Source organism: Thermobia domestica, chromosome 17 (assembly GCF_964235325.1).
Source record: "Thermobia domestica chromosome 17, izTheDome1.hap1.1, whole genome shotgun sequence".
In the NCBI taxonomy this organism is placed as follows: Eukaryota; Metazoa; Arthropoda; class Insecta; order Zygentoma; family Lepismatidae; genus Thermobia; species Thermobia domestica.
This window is the reverse complement of record NC_137470.1, coordinates 161,858,808-161,881,550: the sequence shown is the minus strand read 5'-3', so window position 1 is coordinate 161,881,550 and position 22,743 is coordinate 161,858,808. Positions and strand designations below refer to the sequence as shown.

Sequence of the window (22,743 nt, the reverse complement as noted above, 5' to 3'; positions counted from 1 at the left end):
TTTGGTAAACTAAAACATCGCCTCCTGAAAGCCTGTTTTTTGACTTATACTGTTTATCCCACGCAGTCTAGATATGTTTCCTGCAGTAGTCAAGAATTTAGTATGACGCTAATCATACGTCAAGGCGACTCTGCATAATTCCCAGTGAGTTTTCTAAATTAGGTATAGTAAAGTAAAAGGCAAATTTTACTTTTCCTCGTTAGACACCGTACAAATTATAAATATTCACTTTTGGCAATTTTTCTGTGGATTAGTTTCATGAGGCTACAAACATGCCAAACTTAATCATTGTAGTCTTACCGGAAGTGCCTAATAGTTCGCAGGTATCTCATTTACTAGGCGAAATGAAAAAAAAAAAAACAAGTACACTTTTCGTAACAATTTTATTGTTACACGAAAGCCTGTATCTTAGTTTACTTTTCTATATAGTAGTTTCCACCGATATTAAGGCAGGTATCGCATCGTACAACATGCTTTGGAATATTATTCTAATAAAAGTCGGCTACCTGATTTGATAACCACTGCAACACGGCCGTTTTGACTTCATCAGCACTAATTTAACACTGAGGCACAATTTCATAGAAGAAAATGAAATTTTTGAGTTTTACGTCCCACGTTTATGCCGGCTAGGCTAAAGGAGACGGTGATGAGAAATGAATGAAATGATGAATGAAGAAAGTAGTAGGAAACAGGAGAACCCCGAGGAAACACACGCACACGGTGTTTGTCCACCACAAAGTTCAATTGGCAGGAGCAGGGTTTGAACCCGAGACCAAATGCACCAGAGATGAACGCTCTACCACTGAGTCACCACGGCCCCCACAATTTCATAAAGAATGCTACTTGAAATGTGATGAAACGTATCAGATAACGACGAACTTGTAATGCGTCTGTTCACCTTCACTTTTTTATCGAGAGGGGCAGGGTGGCTCACTGGTAGAGCGTTTACCTCTGGTGTGAGGAGTCCCTAATTCGATCCCCTGCCTAGAAGCTTATGTTGGACCAGGCCCGCAACCAGAAGGGGAATAGGGTGCTGCCCCCTCAACTTTCCGTGGCCCCTCCAGACCTCAATACAAAATGCTATTATTCATGCAAAAATCATAATTTAGATATTTGTAAGAGATTTTTTAATGACTAGCCCCCCCCTAACATATTCATGCCCCCCAAACTTCTGTGGCTGTTTTTGGGCTTGTGGTGGACAACACCGTGTCTGTTGGTAGCTCTTTCGTGGCTAAGCCTTTGGCGTGAGAGTTCGATTCCCGGCGGAAGCTCATGTGGTTCGGATTCACGTTAATCAGTAGATCACGTCTCACATAGCCTCGCTGCTGAAAGGGACGTTAAACTCAAAAAGTCAACTCAACTCAACTCAACCTTGTGCTTCGGTTTTCTCAGGATACTCTCGTTTCCTTACACATGCTCATTCCACCAATTATTCCATCATCATTCATCTGTCTTAATCATCTGTATCCCTTGGCTTTACAGCCATAATCGTGCGACGTTAAACTGAAAGATTCAGTTACATTTGATTTTCACTTTTTCGTTAACTTTCTGCACCAAGTCTTCAATGATGCTAGTAGGTCGCCCATTTCGTTCCCCATCATAAACATTTGTGCGGCCATCTTTAAAAGGTCTAGCCCATTTCCGTACCATTCCATCGCTCCTAATGTTTTCTTCACACACTTCACTAATCTGGTGATGAATTTCAGCTGCTATCACGCCTTTAGCACCAGGAAAATGAATCACAGCTCCTACTACATAGTCGGCGAGATTCTCAGGCGGCGGCGGTGGCATTTTAACTTCGCACAAACAAACGTAAACATGGTCGAATGTTTCCTTAATAGCGTCTGTGACTTGTCAACAGGAGTACAAGGCTACATGTAGACACACAGCGTGCATGCGTGGCGTGCTGACCGCAGCACTGCAGCGGTCGAGTATCAAAACGGTACTTACAAAAAAAAAAAAAAAAAAAAAAAAACTCGAATCGTAAATAACATGGGGGAAAGTTTTTCAGTTTCTCATAAAACCATATTAAAGTTGGAAGATTTTGTTTTTGGTGATTTACTTAGGTGATGCTATCAAACACCTACAAGCACACCAAATTTAAATTGATTGATTGATTGATTGTGTTTTACGTCCCTTTTCAGCAGCGAGGCTATATGAGACGTGAACCTACTGTTTAACGTGGAATCCGAACCACATGAGCTCCCGCCGGGAATCGAATCCCGGCCTCCCACGCTAAAGGCGCGTACGCTAACCACTTAGCCACGGAGGAGCTCGACCAAATTTAAAGTTTTTATTCCAATTCCAATTACGTAAAACACGAGCTATGTAAAAAAGAGAGAGAGAGAGAGAGAGAAGTTCATTTAAATAACATGTACAATTTTTTCATCATTCATTTTACCTCCTAAAACTGTAAAAATAAAACTTTCAATAATTTCCGTTTTAGTTAATCTTCTATAGCTATAAGCTGTCGAATTTCGACTTTCCACGCCAACTAAAAGTAAGCTACCCGTAATTTTATGTTAATAAGTCAGTTTGTCTAAGATCGTCAGTAAAACTTAAGGAGCCGTAGGTCAGTATTGAACCAAATGTTCAACGTCAGACAAGTCTTCCAGGAAAACTCGGAATTTGACATACAATTCACCAATTAACAGATTTTAAGAAAATATACCATTTCTTTATAGTGATACACATTGAGGTTTATAACTAATTAGTGAATGGGGTTTATAACCAATTATAGTATTGTTCTTGCACTTAACACTAGTATTTTTGAACAAGCATTTGCACTACAATCTTAACGAGACTTATCTTCAGAGTTTTAAATTCACAAAGACTACGGCACAGCGTCATTGATACTATTGTCACTGAATCTAAGAGGTATGTTATTGTGCTGCCAAAATGTCTTGAGCCGTGGAAAAAATGCGAACTAAAGCTCACACCCTCACACACCCACGCGTTGAGCCAATAAGGATTCAGCTGTTGCTAAGCGAGAGAAAGCGAGTGGAATTCCTTCAGCCGATAGCAGCGCTTGCAACGGAAGACTAAGGATCAAGTCAATGTGGCACATTTTTAGTCAATAGAATCGTATTCGAGTTATCTCCGCTGATCAAATTAAATGCGTGTACATCCGAGTAACTATGTGCAACTTCCACGCCGAAAAATGCTCCTGGAAGACCCATAAAATCGTAGTTGTAAATGCAATAATTTGCAAAAGTATGACTGCTCCTTTTTAGTCTTGAATTTTATAATTTTCAGACGAATGCCCTGATATTACAACACTACAGTGTAGATGAAGCGATGGTCCCTTATTTTGATAAACGTGAGTGTCAAACAGACAAGACTATCCGGTATAGCTTCAAGGTGTGGGTAGGAGTAACGCGTGTGAGATATGCGTTATGATGGATGGTGTTCTATCAGGGTAGACGGATACAAATCAGTAAAAAGTACAGGAATTTTAGACTCACTGCTTCTTTTGTTCCAGAGTAAACAAGTAGACTAAACAAGTCGTTATTCATAAACTACCGTAAGACAGGTTATTTTGCACTTCAGGGGTAACTGCATAAAATATGATAAGAGTTGCAGAGTCCTCTGTCGGTAAAACCATGAACTGTAAAGATAAAGTCTCAACTGCCATCGTAAGATAGAACATCTAACTGTATTTTGGCTATAATGTTGGCGATTAACTTCAGTTCTAATTACGCGGAGGGTTTGTTGTTGTAGAGGCATGGAAAGAAGCCATTGTAAAGGCCGAAAAAAACAATAAAAGATATCTCCTATAAGGATTTCCGTCAAAGTCAAGTCAATCTCGTAGAATACTACTGTGTATAATGGGATTTAGAAGCAATAGTTGGAATTAAAGTGTGAAACGTCTTAAAGTCATAAAAAATAAAACTGGAAGGAGGTGGTTTTAACCTCTAATTGTAGTTACTTTGCGCCGGTCCAAAGTAACCCCTTAGATAGGAAATTGCTGCTGGTACTTCTTGCCTTTTAATTTCCTATTTAGATAGATACCGGAATGGACTTCATGTTGGAAAATAAATTACAAACAGTGGTGGATCCAGAAAAATAGTGAGAAGGGCTTCATTCAGAAAAGCTTAGTTTTATTTTTATTTATTTATTATTTTTTTAAGAAATCACTAGACTCTCGGGGAGAGGGGGGGCTTGAAGCTTATACGCATAGGAATAACTAATTAGGTTTTTAAAAATAAATCATTCAATGTTGGTAGGCTTCAGCCTGAAAGTCTCAAACTCCATAGATATTCTACTGATTACGGTTGGGGGGGATATTATTGGACATAAAGAGCAAGTAAGGCAAATCAGTTCATGGGATTTTTTTTCTGTTCCTGAGTTGGCATTTTTGTCGGACATATGCTAAACTATCAGAAAGTGGTTTCTGTTCCTTTACCAGAAAATACATAATCTTCTTTACAAATATGGTCATTTGGGGCAATACCGACACCCTAAGAACATTAACGCTACTACAAGATTGTAATGAATTATTAAAGAAACGAATTATAGCCCATGATTAAGTATATTATTTCAGCTAGTTGACAGATACAATACATGTTACACAAAAGCAATGTGTGGCTGTGGAGACACAATTGAAATGAACGATGAAGTGTCGGGTCTTCACGAAATTTATGGGGAAGACCGACAGGTTGTTGGGGTAATACCGACATCAACATTAAAACCTTACGTATTATGATAGTGTCACTAATAATTCTACAACACACATTACTGTTCGTAAAGTAGTTCATGGACTTTAAACAAGCCCGGGAATCTATAAGTTTAGGAATGTAGAATAACTTTATTTACAGCTCCGGAAAATATTTTTAAAATGTCACTGAGTTACAAATGAGGGAAAGAATAATCACAAAATTTGTTCAGTTGCAAAAAATATATATATATATATATATATATATATATATATATATATATATATATATATATATGAAACAAGAATTTCTATGTACTAAATGTGAGCTAATGCAGAGAGCAGAACAATTCTGTACTTCATGATAAAGTCTTTGTTAATTTATGTTAATCATATGTTTCCAAAAATGTGGTTATAGATTAAAATATTAGTGTTAGCTTCATATACAGGGAAGACCAAACACTCCACTCATATTTGTCTGAGATTTCACATTGTTGACACACAAAGAAGGGATCGTCTGGATGAAGAACACAGTCCTCGTTAAACTGATGAAAATATTTTGTACATTGAACTCAATCAGCGGAATTGTTTTTGCCGTAAACTAATCTCGGCAGATAGCACAATAATTTTCTTTTTGAGTTTTCTCATTTTTTGTTACTGTGTTTTGCAACATTTTTATGTCTGTACATTCTTTTGTGTCACAACCTTTTGATTTTTTTTTATCTTATTATTTTTCTGTGCAGATGTTAAAAGTTTGGCGCTATTGTCCTTCGCTTTACACTACCATATCTCATTTTCTTGGATGAACCCATACCCGTCTAACATAATTAACTTTTCTTCTAGTGCGTGTTCATTTTCAGTAAATGTTGTATGTTCACCAAAATGTTTCTTGCAGTTAACTTTCAATAACCTGTCACGTAATGTATCCGAGGAACTTGAAAAGCTCTTGAAGCAGTGGCAAGTAGCATTGCATTGTTTATGGCCTCTATGGCTACTGACATTTTGTTCAAATTCCAGGAGCATCTCATGCAATGGAAAAAGCATGCAGATATTTTATTTTCTATATGTTAATACTAATGTAGTATTTTTATATATAGTTATTAAAAATCACAACGAAAGGGGAGGGGGAAAGCATCTGTCGAAATTGTCCCAAATGTGAGTGTCGAAAGTACCCCGAATGTATATGTTGAACTTAACTATATTTTTTGCAAGTTAAAAACACTGCACACTGATGAACCATTACCTGTAATTGCAGAACTTTCAGCTGTATGTTGTCCACCATGGGTGCTGAAGAATACAACTTTTACTTCTAAACAAGAGCTTAACAAAACATACTCGAATTTTACAATAACCCATCACTTCTCACATATCTCTTACACCTTACCTCATAAACTTAGACCTTTCTCGTCAAATTATTCTATTCATTTTTAAACTTTTACAGATATACATTCCATACATCCCACAGTTTCACTTAGTACTGATTGCGCCAACTCCTTCACTTCCAGGTAGAATTGACAGCGCTTTAAGCTTAGAAGTGTTGGTATTCCCCAACTGTCGGTCCAGGGGCGTCATTTAGGGGGGAAGGAGGGGGCAATTGCCCCCCCCCCCAAGAGTTTGAGGAATACATATACTTTAATCGATTGTCTGCTAATATACTAGTACACATCGTGAAAGTTTTATGTCTGTGGTACTCTTGCCACTCTCAAGCAAAGTCTGAAATGACGCCCCTGTGTCGATCATCGCCTGAATGACTATATCTGTAATTCATATTAAGTACTGATGCCGGTACCATCATTCTAATATCAATATTTGTAGACTGCATGCAGTTTTGTGTAGGAAGTGAAACGTATAAATACTGAAGGGAAAACATTGTACGAAAACATTATGTTCGTATGTTGAACATTCTTTTTTGTATGTTGTGCAAAGTAACCCCACCGATGGGATAACTTTACACCAAAGTTTATATTTCAATAACTATGACCATACTAAATGTTTACTAATGCACTTGCACGAATGTTTTCCTTTATTATCTAGGTATTATTCGCCTTATTCAGAATCGTTTTGACGTATGATTAGTGTAATACTAAAGGATTTACTACTGCAGGATACGTTAGTGGAACTATTTAGCATGGCACTAATCACGCATCAGATCGACTCTGCATAATACCCTATGGGCCTTATGCAGAGTCATTTTGACGTATGATTAGCGTCGTACTAAAAGCCTGACTACTGCAGGAAATATATGTTATTCGAACTGTTTAATATGGCACTACTCACGCGTCAGGACGACTCTGCATAAGTCGTTTTATGTTTAAAATACAGCGTTCTAAATCATTTGGTTTAAAATTCCTTAAATCTGGTGCAAAGTAACCCCGTCTTACGGTACCACATAAGAAGTATCAACTTTATTTTTCAAATCACTCAATCTTTCACAAAAGTTGGAGAAGAGTGGGAACGAGATGAGCAATCCAAGGGAACGAAAGTATGAAATGCCCGTTTTCATTCAAAGCTGCTATGAGAAATATGCAAAAATAAACCTGCAAGATTAGCGGGAGAAACAAACAATAGTTTGTAAGTGGAATGGCATCAATGTTGTGATTATGGCTTCAAATTCTTGTTTCGTTCACCCAATACACCAGAAAAGGAAAAAGGAATGATTATTTCCCAGCCTGATATATTCCTCAAATACAAATCAAACATGGAAGTAGTTGGCAGGTATAATCAGAACAGAAGTCTATACAGGAGTGGTCGGCAAGTATAATCAGAACATGAGTCTCTACAGGAGTGATTGGCAGGTATAATCGGAACATGAGTATTTACAGGAGTAATTGGCAAGTATAAGCAGAACATGAGTCTTTACAGGAGTGGTTGGCAGACACTGTATAATCAGAACATGAGTATTTACAGGAGTGGTTGGCAGGCACTGTATAATCAGAACATGTGTCTCTACAGGAGTGGTTGGCAGGTATAATCAGAACATGAGTCTTTACAGGAGTAATTGGCAGGTATAAGCAGAACACGAGTCTTTACAAGAGTGATTGGCAAGTATAATCAGAACATGAGACTTTACAGGAGTGGTTAGCAGGCACTGTATAATCAGAACACGAGTCTTTACAGGAGTGGTTGGCAAGTATAATCAGAACCTGAGTCTTTACAGGAGTGATTGGCAAGCATAATCAGAACATGAGACTTTACAAGAGTGATTGGCAGGTATAATCAGAACATGAGTCTTTACAGGAGTGGTTGGCAGGCACTGTATAATCAGAACACGAGTATTTACAGGAGTGATTGGCAAGTATAATCAGAACCTGAGTCTTTACAGGAGTGATTGGCAAGCATAATCAGAACATGAGACTTTACAGGAGTGATTAGCAAGTATAATCAGAACACGAGTCTTTACAAGAGTGGTTGGCATGTATAATCAGAACATGAGACTTTACAGGAGTGATTGGCAGGTATAATCAGAACATGAGTCTTTACAGGAGTGGTTGGCAGGCACTGTATAATCAGAACATGAGTCTTTACAGGAGTGGTTGGCTGGCACTGTATAATCAGAACATGAGTCTTTACAGGAGTGATTGGCAAGTATAATCAGAAATGAGTCTTTACAGAATTTTAATCAGAAAAAAAAAAGAAATGATATTACCATTTGATTTCAGATTGTACTTATGTAGCAGCAAAAAGGTTTCGATGGAAACAAAATAATTTAGCATTTGGAACAACAGATGCCATAGCCATCGCCACAAGATATGAATCGTCAAAACAAGCATGGAACAGGAGGGATATCAAAAAGTGGAAACGTGGGTATCAGATATGATAGCATAGATCCCTACGTTGATCTTAAAAAAAACGAACGATTTGTCTATCACTCAAAGAATGTTATACAAAACGTCGAAAGTATAATGTTAAATTGTATGTTTAATATGATATATATTACACAAAGTAAGAGAAATGAGAAGATATACATAATAACTAGTTAAAACTGATATCTCATTATAGGCTGTATAATGATCCCTGTTTCAAGTCCATATACTGTAAAATACTTATTAATGTTGTGCTATAAATAATCTAATAGCTTAATAAACACAAAAACTACTAAGTTTCATGTCTCCAATGCCTTGTAAACTGAATCTAGTATTAGTTAATGTAATTTGTGGATTTTACAATTTAGGATTGTACATTTTCCGGATGTCCCATATTTGGAGCACCCAATTATATCACAATCTCTGACTGCATAACATTGTTATCAAAAATTATAACTATATTTGACACCTTGGACAACATATATAAAGAGTTTTTTTCTTTAGTTTATTTTTAAGACACTTCAAGAATATCTAGGTTAGGAGCTTAGAAATCATCATCACCATCATAGGTATTCTGCCATTATTGGGAGGATACTTGCCGCAACTGAGAAGCTTCCATGCTCCGCAATCTTCCTCTAACCTTTTCGTCTTCATGTAGAATTTTTCTGATTTGATATCGTCCATCAATTGTATCCTTCTTCGTCCTCTTCCTCTCTTTCCTGCCACTATACTCTTTATTACGTTCTCTATGATACGCTTCCTTCCTCTTAGCCAATGTCTCAACCAATTTCTCTTTCTTTTCTCAATAATATCTAAAAGCTCTCTTTTCTCTCCCACCATTACTAAAAACCCTCTCGTTCATTATCGCTCGACCCAGCTAATTATCTCTATTCTTCTCTACAGCACATTTCGAATGCTTCCAGTCGTTTTTCATCATTTTTGTACAATGTGCATGTTTCTGTCTCATATACTACAATACTCCACATGAAGCATTTTATGAGTCTTTTGTCTTAACTCTTTATTCAAAGTCCCACAAAATAGTATTTTCTTCCTCGTAATGGCTTCTTTCGCCTTTTCTATCATTGCTTTTATTCCACGTTCACACTTCATGTCATCACTAACAATACTACCCAGGTATAAAAAGCTAGTCACCTGTTCTATTTTCTCCCTTCCTACTTCTATATTTGACACCGACCGCTTCGTTCCAATCACCATGGCTTTTCTTTCTAATATTTTATTTTCATCCCATATTCTTCACAGCCCTTCCTCAAGTTTTCTAACACCTTACTGATTTTCTTTTCGGATTCTGCTCCAAGTGCTGCATCATCTGCAAACCATATACATCTAACCGTTCTACTTCCTACTGAAATGCCGTCTTCATTAGTTTAGAAAAAGAGATAATATACTGTACTTCGCGCGAAATGCTGTACTGTATGGGTGAGAAACATGGACATTACGCAAAAGTAATGAAAAAGATTGGAAGAATTCGGAATGTGGTTGCGGAGAAAAATGGAGAGAATTGGCTGGATCGAACTGAAAACGAATGAGAATGTATTAGAAACAGTGGGAAAAGAAAAGAATATGTTTAGATGTAATTGAAAAGAGGAAGAAAAACTGGTTGGGACATTCGCTAAGAAGGAACTGTATCATGAGGGACGTGTTATAGGGTATGGTGGCAGGAAAGAGAGTATGAGGGGAAAGAGGCTACAGTTGATGGACGATACCAAAACAGAAAAATCGTACGTGAAGATGAAGAGGTTAGTGGAAGGTTGTGGAGCATGGAAACTTCTCAGGTGCAGCAAATGACCTGCCAACAATGGCAGAATATCTATGATAATCATGTGTCCAGAAGTAAGATATACATTTAAGGGAGGGAAAAAACGTTACTAGATGAATACAATGATAGAATGTCAAAGAACCATTATATTAGGATTTTACTCTCCTAGAAACGGAAATGCTTACTCCAAAATTCTCTTGCTTTCCATTATAACCAGGCACTTCCTCACATCTTCTGAGCTATCAGGTTGAGTATCATCTCGAAAGGCAGTGCTCACTTCATCAGCATCTTGAGCCACTTTCTCCATTTTGAAGATTTCAAAGCTGGTATCTGTGAAATAATAATAATAATAGTAATAATAATAATATGTACTTCTGAATTACATGTGTTACACAATTAATTTATTGCTTAGTTAAAATGAAATCAACCTAAGTCCAGCCCATGGGCAGAGCTATGAGGGGCATGGAGGCATCCACCCAACTTTTGACAAAAAAAATAAAATGCCACCTATAAGATGTCCAGCTACCAATGAAAGAAGAGTAAGAAAATGGTCAAAAATGAGTTATTCATATTAACTCCTCACTCGTCTAGACAGTACTCCACAGGTCCGGGACCGACCAAAAGGTCTGCCTCCCAGCAGACAATTACTAATTCCGCCCATGATCCAGCCACAGATTTATCAACGTCATAGTAGAAGAAGAATGTCTCTTTAAACAAAATTACAAATCTACACTATTAGATATATAAAGAGTAGACGTCGGTGACGGCAAATTGTGGAGGCGTTAAAATATTAAATAATACTTTTGATAAAGTGGACACTTTCAAATATTTAGGATCAATATTAACAGACGAAAATCATATTCACGAAGAAATTAAATGTCGACTAAAAGCAGGGAATTTGTGTTACTATTCGGTTCAAAATCTCTTGTCGTCGCGAATTCTGTCGAGGAATTTGAAGCTTAAAATATATAAAACGATAATCATGCCTGTTGTTCTGTATGGTTGTGAAACATGGTCGCTTACTCTGAGGGAAGAACATAGACTGAAAGTATTTGAGAACAGGATCCTGAGAAGAATATTCGGACCCAAGAGGAACGAGAATGGGGAATGGCGGAAGCTTCATAACGAGGAACTACATAGTTTATACGGTTTACCCAACATTGTTAGGGTCGTCAAGTCTAGGAGGCTTAGGTGGGCAGGTCATGTAGCTAGAATGGAAGAAAGTAGAAACGCTTTCAAAGTCTTGGGTGGTAGACCCATAGGAAAACGACCATTAGGAAGACCTAGACGCAGATGGGAGGACCATATTAAGATGGATCTCGCAGAGATAGGAATACAAAGTAAAAACTGGATGCAATTAGTTAAGGATAGAAGTCAGTGGAGAGCTTTTGTGAACGCGGCACGGAACCTCCGGGTTCCATAGGCCATAGAGTTAGTTAGTTAGACGTCGGTGACTCATCATCGACCAGGTCATACAACTATAATGTAGAAACGTAAAATTCGCAAAGAATACTCCTTTTGTCACGAAAATTAGGGATAAGGAAGGATTTTTGAAATACGCATTCTAATGGGGGGAAAGAGGACTTAATATTTCCCCCAACAATTGTGTAGCTCAAGAGACGAACCCCTCGTGTTAGATAGATGAAACTTGACATATGAACTCTTTATTAAAAACAAGGAATATACTCTATATTTCGGAATTTTAGAAAATTTCGCTCTAAAGAAAGGAAAGGGTACGTTTTCAAAATAATCAAATTGCCCTATTTTTAATCAGAAAGCGTCAAATGTGAGGATTTGGTTAAGATGGAGATCTGAAATTTGGTTTATGGACTTTTACTTTGTAATTAAAATAAGGAAACACGTATGTCAGCGTTTCTGATAATTCCGGTGCAAACAGGGGCGTCATTTAGGGAGGGCAGGAGGGGCAATTGCCCCCTCCCCAGAGTTTGAGGAATACATATACTTTAGTCGATTGTAGTACTAATGTACTAGTACAAAACGTGAAAGTTTTCAGTCTGTGGTGCTCTTCCCCCCCCCCAAGCAAAGTCTGAAATGACGCCCCTGGGTGCAAAGGGTACCGAATGTGGAAAATGAAATGAAATCTTTGAGTTTTACGTCCCACAGTTATGCCGGTTAGGCTAAAGGAGACGGTGATAATGAGAGATGAGTGAAATGGTGGAATGAAGAAAGTGGGAGGAAACGGGAGAACCCCGAGAAAACCCACGAGCACGGTGTTTGTCCACCACAAAGTTCACTTGGCAGGGGCTGGGATCGAACCCGGGACCCCAAGCACCAGAGGTGAACGCTCTACCACTGAGCCACCGTGCCCCCCTACCGAATGTGGAGATTCGCTTAAACTGAAGATGAAAAATTCGGTTTATAAACTCTAAAATAAAAAATAATGGAGGGAGGAGTACCGTAACTGCCGTAGATGGCAGCCCTGAAATACAAAATGTCCTTGGAAATGAATAAAATCAGACGAAATGTCAGCATGAGAGTTACATAAAAGGCTATTGTCATCACCAGTGTAAGGTGATTAATCAGACAGGAAAACGAAGTTAAATTCTGGACTATATGAGTTCGCGGACTCATGTGATATTAGGTAAATAAGCAAAGGAGCATGATATGACAGTGTTTCAAACCCAACGTCATATTAATTAACCTAGAACTTATATTCTGCTGTAATGGATGGAAATACAAAAATTATACAGAAATTAAAAATTAATAAGAGGGGAGTTGCATCTGAACCGAATGTACTGAAATGAGGCAAAATTATTGGTTCTATCCCATTTTATGGTGGGAGGGGTCTTAAATTAGTAAAATCCACTGAAGAGATATGTTACTTAATTTCACAATCGGATTGCACAAGTAATGAAAGTACATCGGGATCATACTTTTTACATGTATAATAAGGTACAAATACGAAATAGAAAATATGCTCTTTATCGCATAGTACTCCATAAGGAAATCATGATGAAGTGAAGCGGTGTGTCAAGGAAGTGCACAAAGTGATCATACAAGTGTCGTAAAGCTGTGAAGTCGGGTCTCCTGGGCCAAAGGCGCGCACACTAACTGGAAAAAGAGTGAGTTGCTTTATTTCATAAAATCAGCAATAAAATTCTTCTCAGCTTCGTGAGACATTAATTTTTCTGAAGCAGAAAATAAAGATGAATTATGCCCAAAACTTGATTCAACTGTGACCGATTGAACTTCGAACTGTGATTGTGAACTGTGACTAGATTGATCACAGTTCTAAATTGTCTAGTATGCCTACTTACTGTACTTTTCCATGTTTTCGAAAGTAGTGCTTTCAACGATTTTCCAAATGAAACAAAGCTAAATAACGTACTTCGTGTCTGTTTTAATTACTAGTAAATTTCATATACTATATTCCAAGATGAATTCTAACATTTGTGTTTTAAAAAAATCACTCCCAAATCGGTCAGCTTCCTGGCTACGTGCTGTGCTTGACGGAGTTAAGGTAAACACCGAGTCGGTTACGTGCTCTTTCTTCTGTCACACAGAAAAATCCTTTGTCCAAACAGCAGTAAATTCTACAAATATACAGTATTTTTATTTTTACTAAAGAATTCAGTACGGATCATACGTTATCCATATGCTACATTCGTACTGACTTTTCCCCTTTAGATGTTGCACCGTGCGCCTGTAGGATATCTGACATCCAATAGTCTTCCGTATATTACATACGTCAGTTATATGATATATACGTCCACCTGTATATGGGATCTTGACCGTTCATATATAGTTTATTCGTTCGTAAAGAAAGTACGTTTATTCGGAACACTTGAACGAAAAGTACGTATAAAATATACTTTTTTTCTGTTATATGTTTTCGTCCTATTCACGGCGAAATTAAACTACCGCTAATTTTACAGAAATTATGTGATATCTTCAAATAGATAAAATATAAACGAAAAGTGAAACAAGACCTCGCTAGACAATATTATTTTACATGAGATACCGTTATCACGACTCATCATCAATTTTTGGTAGGATGGGTTTGTCAAAAGTCAGGAGTCATGATCGTTGATGAAGGTAATCCATCTACCAGAAGTAATAGAAATCTACTCCAACTTCCTGTTTCAATATTGTTCTAGATAGAACAAGAACGATAAGAGATAACAAGAAACAATATTTTGGAGTCAAGACCGGACAGACCGGTTTAAGAACAGGTACCAAGTTCTCTCTTAAATCTCTATTTAAGTGTAGCGGGGCAAAAACCAGTCTGTGATAAAGTGTAATCATAATATTGGCGGCTGAGCTAAAAGAATTACCTAGAAAGATTTCGTGGAACAATATGATTACAAGTACAAAAAATACTTTCATTCAGATATCGAATTACACTGGGAAAACTGACTTGGTCAAAAATACCAATTTGTTTGGTCAGAGCATTTATTTAGTTAGTTTAATCAAAATATAGTCATTTATACCAAACATGTTTGGTCATGAACATTATATTTGTTGGTCAGGGCGTTTGGTTGACTAATTTGGTTATGCCAACCAAATCTTAAGTGATTCGATAAAGATTAGTTTTCCTGACCAAAGTGTTTAGTTACAAAGTCGACTTGACTTCTGTGTAATCTTTATGGAAGCTATCAGCGGTTTGAGCGTATGAAAGTGACAATTTGGCAGCAGAAAATGATTCTTTTATTTGTGTGATTAAGTGTGCAAATCGAGGTAAGTTTACTTTTTACTACATATTACTTTACTGATATTTAATGTGTATTGGTTATTTTAGCACCCGTAAATTTCGCCTAACAAATAGGCCTTTATATGCAGATGAAGCGGTAAGTTCCATTGAGGACGCTAGAGCAGGGAGCAAAATTATAGGGGCAGGGTTTGGAGCATTTCCTATTCCCCCCACTAGAAACTTCCGAAAAAAAAATAAAAAAAAAGATACCCTAACACCAGAAGTCTGCAAAATAAACTGGTGCATTCACAGTTTACAGATACACAAAATCTAAAATACACAGAAGAAGTAAGGGATATTGTTTAGTTTCTCCTCCAGATCACTTGGTATTGACTCTGGCTCACTTGGTAGTACTTACCATTTCTTTATTTGTAACTGTGACGTAGTCATGAGTATAAATACAGTGTGAACGCATGGCATAAAAAGTATAGTGCAACATGAATCATACAAAACATGAACTAACTTGTGCTAAGTGGCCACTAAAAAGCACGAATGCTATCTATCCGAGTCAGTCAGGAGCACAGCAGGATGTCCAAGTGTTAGCAATGGATGTGTCTGTAAGGAGCAGACACGTCAGAGACGGTGGGCATTCTATAAACGAGGTAAATAGCACGACTCAGTCTAAGTCACAGTACCACCTCCGGAACTGTAGATGGATTTGGGAGAGATACTAAATGTCATCCCGTAGTTTTTCATGCCATACGTTTTCACTCCGTTTATATTCATGACATCACAGTTACAAATAACGAATGGTAACCACTGCCAAGTAAGCCAGAGTCAATACCAAGTGATCTGGAGGAGAAACTAAATAATACCCAAATTACGGTGCATAAAACACAAACCAATTTGTGGTAGGTGGCCACTAAAAAGCACGAAAGCTATCTAACCGAATCAGGGCAGGAGCGCAGCAAGGGTGCCCGAGCGTTAGCAACAGAGTGCGTCCTTAGGGAGAAGACGCGTCTGCGACGGTGGGTATTAATGTAAACTAGGTTGTTAACAACGGCTCACTCTGCCACAGTACCGGCTCCGGAGCCGTCGATGGATTTGCGGGAGATACTAAATGTCATTCGAAACGTGAAGCATAATTTTGAAAGAACTTTTCATATGGAATCCAAATATGAGAATCCTTACCTGTGAGATCGATATTTCTTGAGAAATACGTTAATAAATGCGTGGAAGTTTACGTTTGGCACATCACTCAAAATAACTATTGAAGAAATATAAGCTTCCCTAATTTACTTCTTACTAACCCCAAAAAGATTTGCACTGGGCGACATGAAAATATCTCACTTGTTATAGGTAAAATTCAAGCAGGCTACCGGAAGTAATTGTTGAAAAATCACAATTCTTTTACGATTTGGGTATAAACACAGCTTGCGGATTATGGGATAAACCTACAGTGAAAAATATAAGAAAAGAAAAAAACGAGATGGCCAGTTAAAAGCACGAATGCTATCTAACCGAGTCAGAATAGGGCACAGTTTGCGAGTACACCCGGTAGCGCAGGCGACGTCCAAACGGAGCAGGCACATCAGTGATGGTGGGTATACTCAAAAACATGGGTAGTGAAAAGTTTTTTTTTTTTTTTTTTTTTGCAATGATATGAGTTTCAATAGCACTTATCATGGTTCCATACTAGTAACGCTTCACTTGTAAACATAAAATTCACCTTCTGTATATTGTCATATTTCATGAAATTTTACAAAATTATGTTTCCGTAAACTGAACTAGTACCAAAAAGATATTCGATTGTATACTTTAACTTCTATTAGGTATGCGGAAAATATTACATTCTTCAAAATATTCGATCAATATATTATCTAAAAAAAAAAATAATTCTGTGGCTTGGACCAAAACGACCAATGTGAGAGATTATTGAAATATATATATATATATATATATATATTATTGAAATAAATAGATAAAGAGTTTACCTTACTCATCTGTACTATTTCTTTTCTGATAAAAACAATCTAGTTTTATCATTTTTCGTGACAATATAGGTGTCAGTACTTAATCAGCTGAGAATGCTCCAAGAGTAGTACCAGAACGAACTTAGCGGAAAGATAGAGCGGGAAGGATAACTGCCATTGTTCCTAGATGTAAAAATAAATCTTTTGATCCGCACTTTCTTCTCTTTCTCGCAAAATTTCTCAAAATATCATCTCTCCATGACTTATGGTCAGGAGCGTCATTTCACATTTTGCTTGGGGGAGGTGCAAGACCCCTTGATATAAGTAAAATTTCGCGTTTTTCACTGATTTACTACTATTCTGTTGATAAAATCTATATACATCTCAAACTCAGGGGGGGCAAATGCCCCTCCCTTCCCCCCTAAATGACGCCCCTGCTTACGGTTCCCGTGATTTGGCTCCTTAAATCTCCCGAAATCGGATCTACCTTTAGGCCAATATCACGGAAAGGTAAGTCATAGAGAGATGATATCGGTGTTAAACAATTTGGAATAGAATGTTGAACATTCTCACAACGATATCAATTGATTGTCACTGGTTACTACTTGGTACCGGTACCAAAATGTTCACCCTTCTCTTAGGTATTGATCAACACCACTATCATCTATGAATTATAGTTCCAGAGATATGGCGCCTGAAATCTCCCGAAATAGGTACTATTTTTGGCCAATATGTTGGGAACAGTAAGCCATAGAGAGATGATGTAGGTGTTGGTCAATACCGAAGAGGATGATAAACATTATGGTACCTATATTAACTGGTGGCCACTGGCCACCGGTTACTATTTGGTATAAAAATGTCCACCATTCTCTTAGGTATTGACCAACACCATTATGATCTCTCTATGACTTACGGTTCCCGAGATATGGCTCCTTTAATCTTTGGAAATCGGTTACTTTTTTGCCAATATCTCGGGAACGGCAAGAGTGACGCAGAAAAATCCATCACTTTCTCAGATAGTTTTTGATGCTCTATCAAATGGAGGGCTCAAAATTTTTTAAAAAAAATCGCAAAATAACAGACAGACATAGAAACTTCAGTAACGAACTTTTTAAGTTTTTTAAAATTACTAATCGTTTTTTTCTCGTTTTTTTCAGTAGAATAAAACTCGTTCGATACTACATAAACATAGTGTCTTGTATTATTGAACTCCCTAAACCTTGGACTCTTCCCAACAATAATTCCTGGATGTGCACCTGGGGGCAATTCCTTCCACCTGATTTCGAAAAACGGATGCTTTTTAATAAATTGGATACTAATGTTCTAATAAAAACGTGAAACTCATATGTCGATTGGACAATTTTGTTCCCTCCCCCTTACAAATTTAGAAATGATGCTACTGATTGTCCACCAGACGTGAAGCACATTTTCAAATTTGAGACTAGACGCGAAAGATGATAATTGCTGTCTCGTTTTCTAGTCCAGAATCGAGACGAGACGAGAAATTTTTCGGACTAGTTCACCCTAACACTTACAAGGGAGGTGGGTAAAGTAATACGCGGGGATCTGCATATGTTATATATGGTTGGAAAGATCACACCGAGTACACCTCACATTTGAAATATCTCATTTGAATTATACACATTTATTATCCCAGTCGTACATAGCGACGTCGAATATCTTTATCTACATAATTTTCGATCCATAGCTTGTTTTTTTTTCTTTATAATTTGTGTCCGTCATGTTGGATCCGCCATTTTGACTTGTAAACATTTAATGTCAGATTCGTATTCAGCTACCTTTTAAACCTATATATACATCGCGTCCCAAAACAATTTCATTATAGCTTCCTATTTTGTCCACATTTTCTGGTGTTTCGAAATGTGCCTTGTTCGGTTCTTCAAATGGTCGCCACATCCCTCAAAGGCACTATTCAAGCGAGATGTTTCACATGTGAAGCGTACTCGGTGTGATCTCTCCAACGATATATAACACATGCAAATCTCCGAGTACCACTTCAAGTACTTCCCTTGTTAGAACTCAAATACTATTCTAGTATCACATGATTCATAGTATAAACACTACAAAGTGATTGTACGATCATAATGAAGAGCATTTATCAACGTTTACAGATCCCTGGAGTCATTACACAATATGCTCCAATAATAAATACGGTTTAGGTATTGTTATAGCATCTCTTCGTGGACCTATCATGATGCTGAAAGATTCTGATAACTCTAGATGGAATTTTTGAAAAAGCAGGGCATAAATTTTGAAACGAGAGGAGAAAGGAAAGAATCCATTAAAAAACGAGACGAGATGGAACTCCTACATTAACGAGACAAGACGACAAAACTATTTCTCTTCTCGTGAGCAATAGTAGTCAAAACTGAGAGTTTCCAGGTAATTCCATAGTAATCCGCTCTCACCAAACCAATTGAAATATAGTCTCATCGAAGATGGAGTTTCAGCATTCTAATTTCATATATCGTGCTTCCAACAACCAATAGATGTATCTCAGAAAATGCGATTTTGAGTTAATACCGGTGCCACATGGGTCAATCCATCTGAAGTGGTCCAAAGATGGTGAAAATGGATGCTCGACCTTCTCCAAAAATTATAGAAATTGGAATGTGATGACCCTTATGTATGAGAAGGTTAATAACATCATTAGCGTTCTTGTATGTACAAGTGTTCCTGAATGGTGGCCAACTTTGTTGTCAGCGGAATGCCAATTTTTGCATTTGCGAGCGTTTACGAAAACTACAGTTACTCAGGACATATGAAACAGATAAACACCAAACAAAATCGAATGTTTAGAGGAGAGACCGAGACACACGGAAAATATATATTCTTTCTTCTAAAGAAATATTCAGGGTTGCAAACTAAAACATGAATTCGCCAGAAAAAGTAGAGAAAATTACACTTATAAAGGGGCTATATTTTGGAATAGCCTAAAGTGAAGGGTTCATAAGTTTGTGCTGAATACTATTGCATGTAAAGAGTTTGCACAAATATCCACAGCTATGATACTATTGGAACCGTAGATTTATGGGGGTCCAAAAGTTGAAGTTTGTGATTTTGATGCCATTTTTGGGGCGTAATATCTCAGGAGAGCAAAGTGCTAAAAATTGCTGCTTAGCCCACAAAGTAATTATGTATATGAATAAACTATTGCAAAGAAATCATTACTGATATTACATGGAGGAAAAAAGTGAGGACATGGGAAAAATGCGAAGAAAGCATGTGCGTGACAATGGTCGTAGCCCAAAAAGATTTAAATGTTTGGATATGTTTCATGCTAGATCTCAAAAAGTACACATGGTGCAGCAATTACGCCGCTTTTGTTTGTGTTCAGTTGTGCAAAAGCTTGCGAGTGGCGTTTGTTCCGTATTTTTAGCTCCATTGTCATTATCAAATCTATGTCTGAGACGGGTTTAGCTCCCCCTTCCACCTACGATGCCCATCGTTGAACTGGACCGCGGTATTAAGGCACTCAATGTATCAGCAAAGTATCATTGAAATCCAGTACCAGTTACGGAAGTTAATATGTTCACAATGTTGCATTATAAAGGATAGATAGATGTAACGCAACCCTGTGAACATATTAACTTCCGTTCCAATAGTATCATAGCTGTGGATATTTCTGCAAACTCTTTACATACAATAGTATTCAGCACAAAACTTATGAATGTTTTATGCTATTCCAAAATACAACCCCTTTAAAAGTATAATTTTCTGTTCTTTTTCTAGTGATTTCATGTATTGGCTTGCAACCCTGCATATTGATTTAGAAACAAAAATGTATATTCTCCGTGTACCTCAGTCTCTCATGTAAATATTTGTTTTCGTTTGGTGTTTGTCTAATTCGTACGTCCTGAGCAACTGTAGTTTTCGTAAACGCTTGCAAATGCAAGAAAATGGCACTCCACCGACAATAAAGATGGCCGCCATTTAGGAACACTTGTACAGTACATACGACAACGTGAATAGTGTTATTGATCTCATACGCAAGGTTCGTCATACTCATTTTTTTTAATAATTTTTGGAGATGATGAGGCAACCTACTCAGGACCACTTCGTATGGATTGAACCCCCCCCCAAATTTCGACTTTTATGTAAATTTAGTCTAATTTTAGGGCAACTTTAGAAATTTTAATATAAAATACCCTCAAATTGAGTTTGAACCCCTCCCGAAATAAATTCATGCGTACGCTACTGGACCCATAAATGATTTTACGAGGTCTCGCTATCACCCCGCTCTCCCATCAACTTGATATCTCAGGTATGAAGCCTGCACCGTCTACGGTTCTTACGGATTCTTACAGTGATCTGTAATGTAAGATCGTATATCGTGGTACCGGTGTTAACTCGAAAACGCAATATTTTAGATACATATATTGGTTATTCCAAAAAGGGTACCGGTATGTGTTAATGTACCAGAAACAGAGAAACAAAAACTATTGCATTCGCTTAATATTAATATTCGTTTGTGTCCTACATAGCTGCAAACAACTTTTGGCGGCGTGCACTCAAAATGGAGGCCGGATGGAAATATCTGAACCGGCTCTAAACATGTGATTAGAATAGTAACTATAATACTAATTCGATATCTGGATGAAAGTATTCGTACTTCTAATCACGCAGTTCCAAATATCCTTTTTAGGTAATTGTTTGAACTCATTTACTAATATTATATTATTACACTTCATCACAGATTAGCTTTTGTCCATCCCTTTGTCGTTTACTTTGCATATCACTGTTATTTTTTTTCACTAATTATTACTCCCGCTTGTTTCATTACGTTCCCCTGCGCATAAAGCTATTTGCAATTAACTTATATCATACATTACCGTTAATTATTCACAATAAATGTTAATTAAAAATTGCAATTACACACACCTAACGCCTCTGCTGCTTCACCCCTGCTGCGAAGAAGACGTTGAGGGTTGCGTAACTGCATCCTTTTACGTCATTCTCCCATAATTCCAGTGCAACGTTGCCATTTAACAAACCTCAGACGTTTACACAGAAAGGTGAATAAGTATGATAAATTAACACTGAAGGGAGAACGCTTAATGTAAAATTAAACATGTACATGCGATAGTACTCTTATTGAGAGGCATTGTTTTGCTTAACGTGCAATCATATGTGTTTCTTTAAAAATGCGCACTGTTAAAGAGTTTTTTTTTTTTTTTTTTCAACTTTGAGACTTTCATCATACACAGTTCCAGGGATGCACCTACAGGGGTCACCAGGTTCAGACCCCTTCCCTAAAGCGTCTTAACTCAGCGTACACTTTCTCAATAAAACTATACTTTACGCAAGGGTGCCCACAAAGGGGGGCTATGACGCAAACTGCGTCATTGAAATATTTGGGAGGGGGGTAAAAATCTATATAAATATGTTTGAGTGGGTATAAAAATTAATCGAAAAGATTTTTTTTTTTCATGGAAGAACACCTACGGATAGACAATTAAGGGGGGTGCGTCATGGACATGAGGGGGGTGGGCACCGCTGCTTTACGAGTTTTACTCGTAAACAATGATTGGTGTAGCATGAAAAAGAACCCCGCACAATCCTTATGAGAATTTTATTTTGGTGGAATTGCTCGAAACCGCGGTAAGTTGTTGATATTGGTAAAAATAAATGAAATGATATCTTTAAGTTTTACGTCCCACGGTTATGCCGGTTAGGCTAATGGAGACGGTGATGATGAGAGATGAGTGAAATGGTGGAATGAAGAAAGTGGGAGGAAACGGGAGAACCCCGAGAAAACCCACGAGCACAGTGTTTGTCCACCACAAAGTCCACACGGCGCGAGCTGGGATCGAACCAGGGACCCCAAGCACCGGAGGTGATATCTCTACCACTGAGCCACAGCG

The 22,743-nt window shown here is 37.6% G+C and overlaps 1 protein-coding gene across 1 annotated transcript in view; it reads right to left on the bottom strand.

Annotated features, from left to right (window-relative positions):
- Positions 1 to 21,847, bottom strand: part of LOC145674452 (uncharacterized) — a 42,457-nt gene extending 20,610 nt beyond the window's left edge. The window contains exons 1-2 of the mRNA XM_081744521.1: positions 21,761 to 21,847; positions 10,420 to 10,564 (exon numbers count right to left, since the gene is read on the bottom strand). Coding sequence (XP_081600647.1) covers positions 10,420 to 10,564; positions 21,761 to 21,821 — 206 coding nt within the window. The 5' untranslated portion in view covers positions 21,822 to 21,847. The remainder of the gene's footprint in view (positions 1 to 10,419; positions 10,565 to 21,760) is intronic.
- Positions 21,848 to 22,743: the final 896 nt, after the last annotated feature.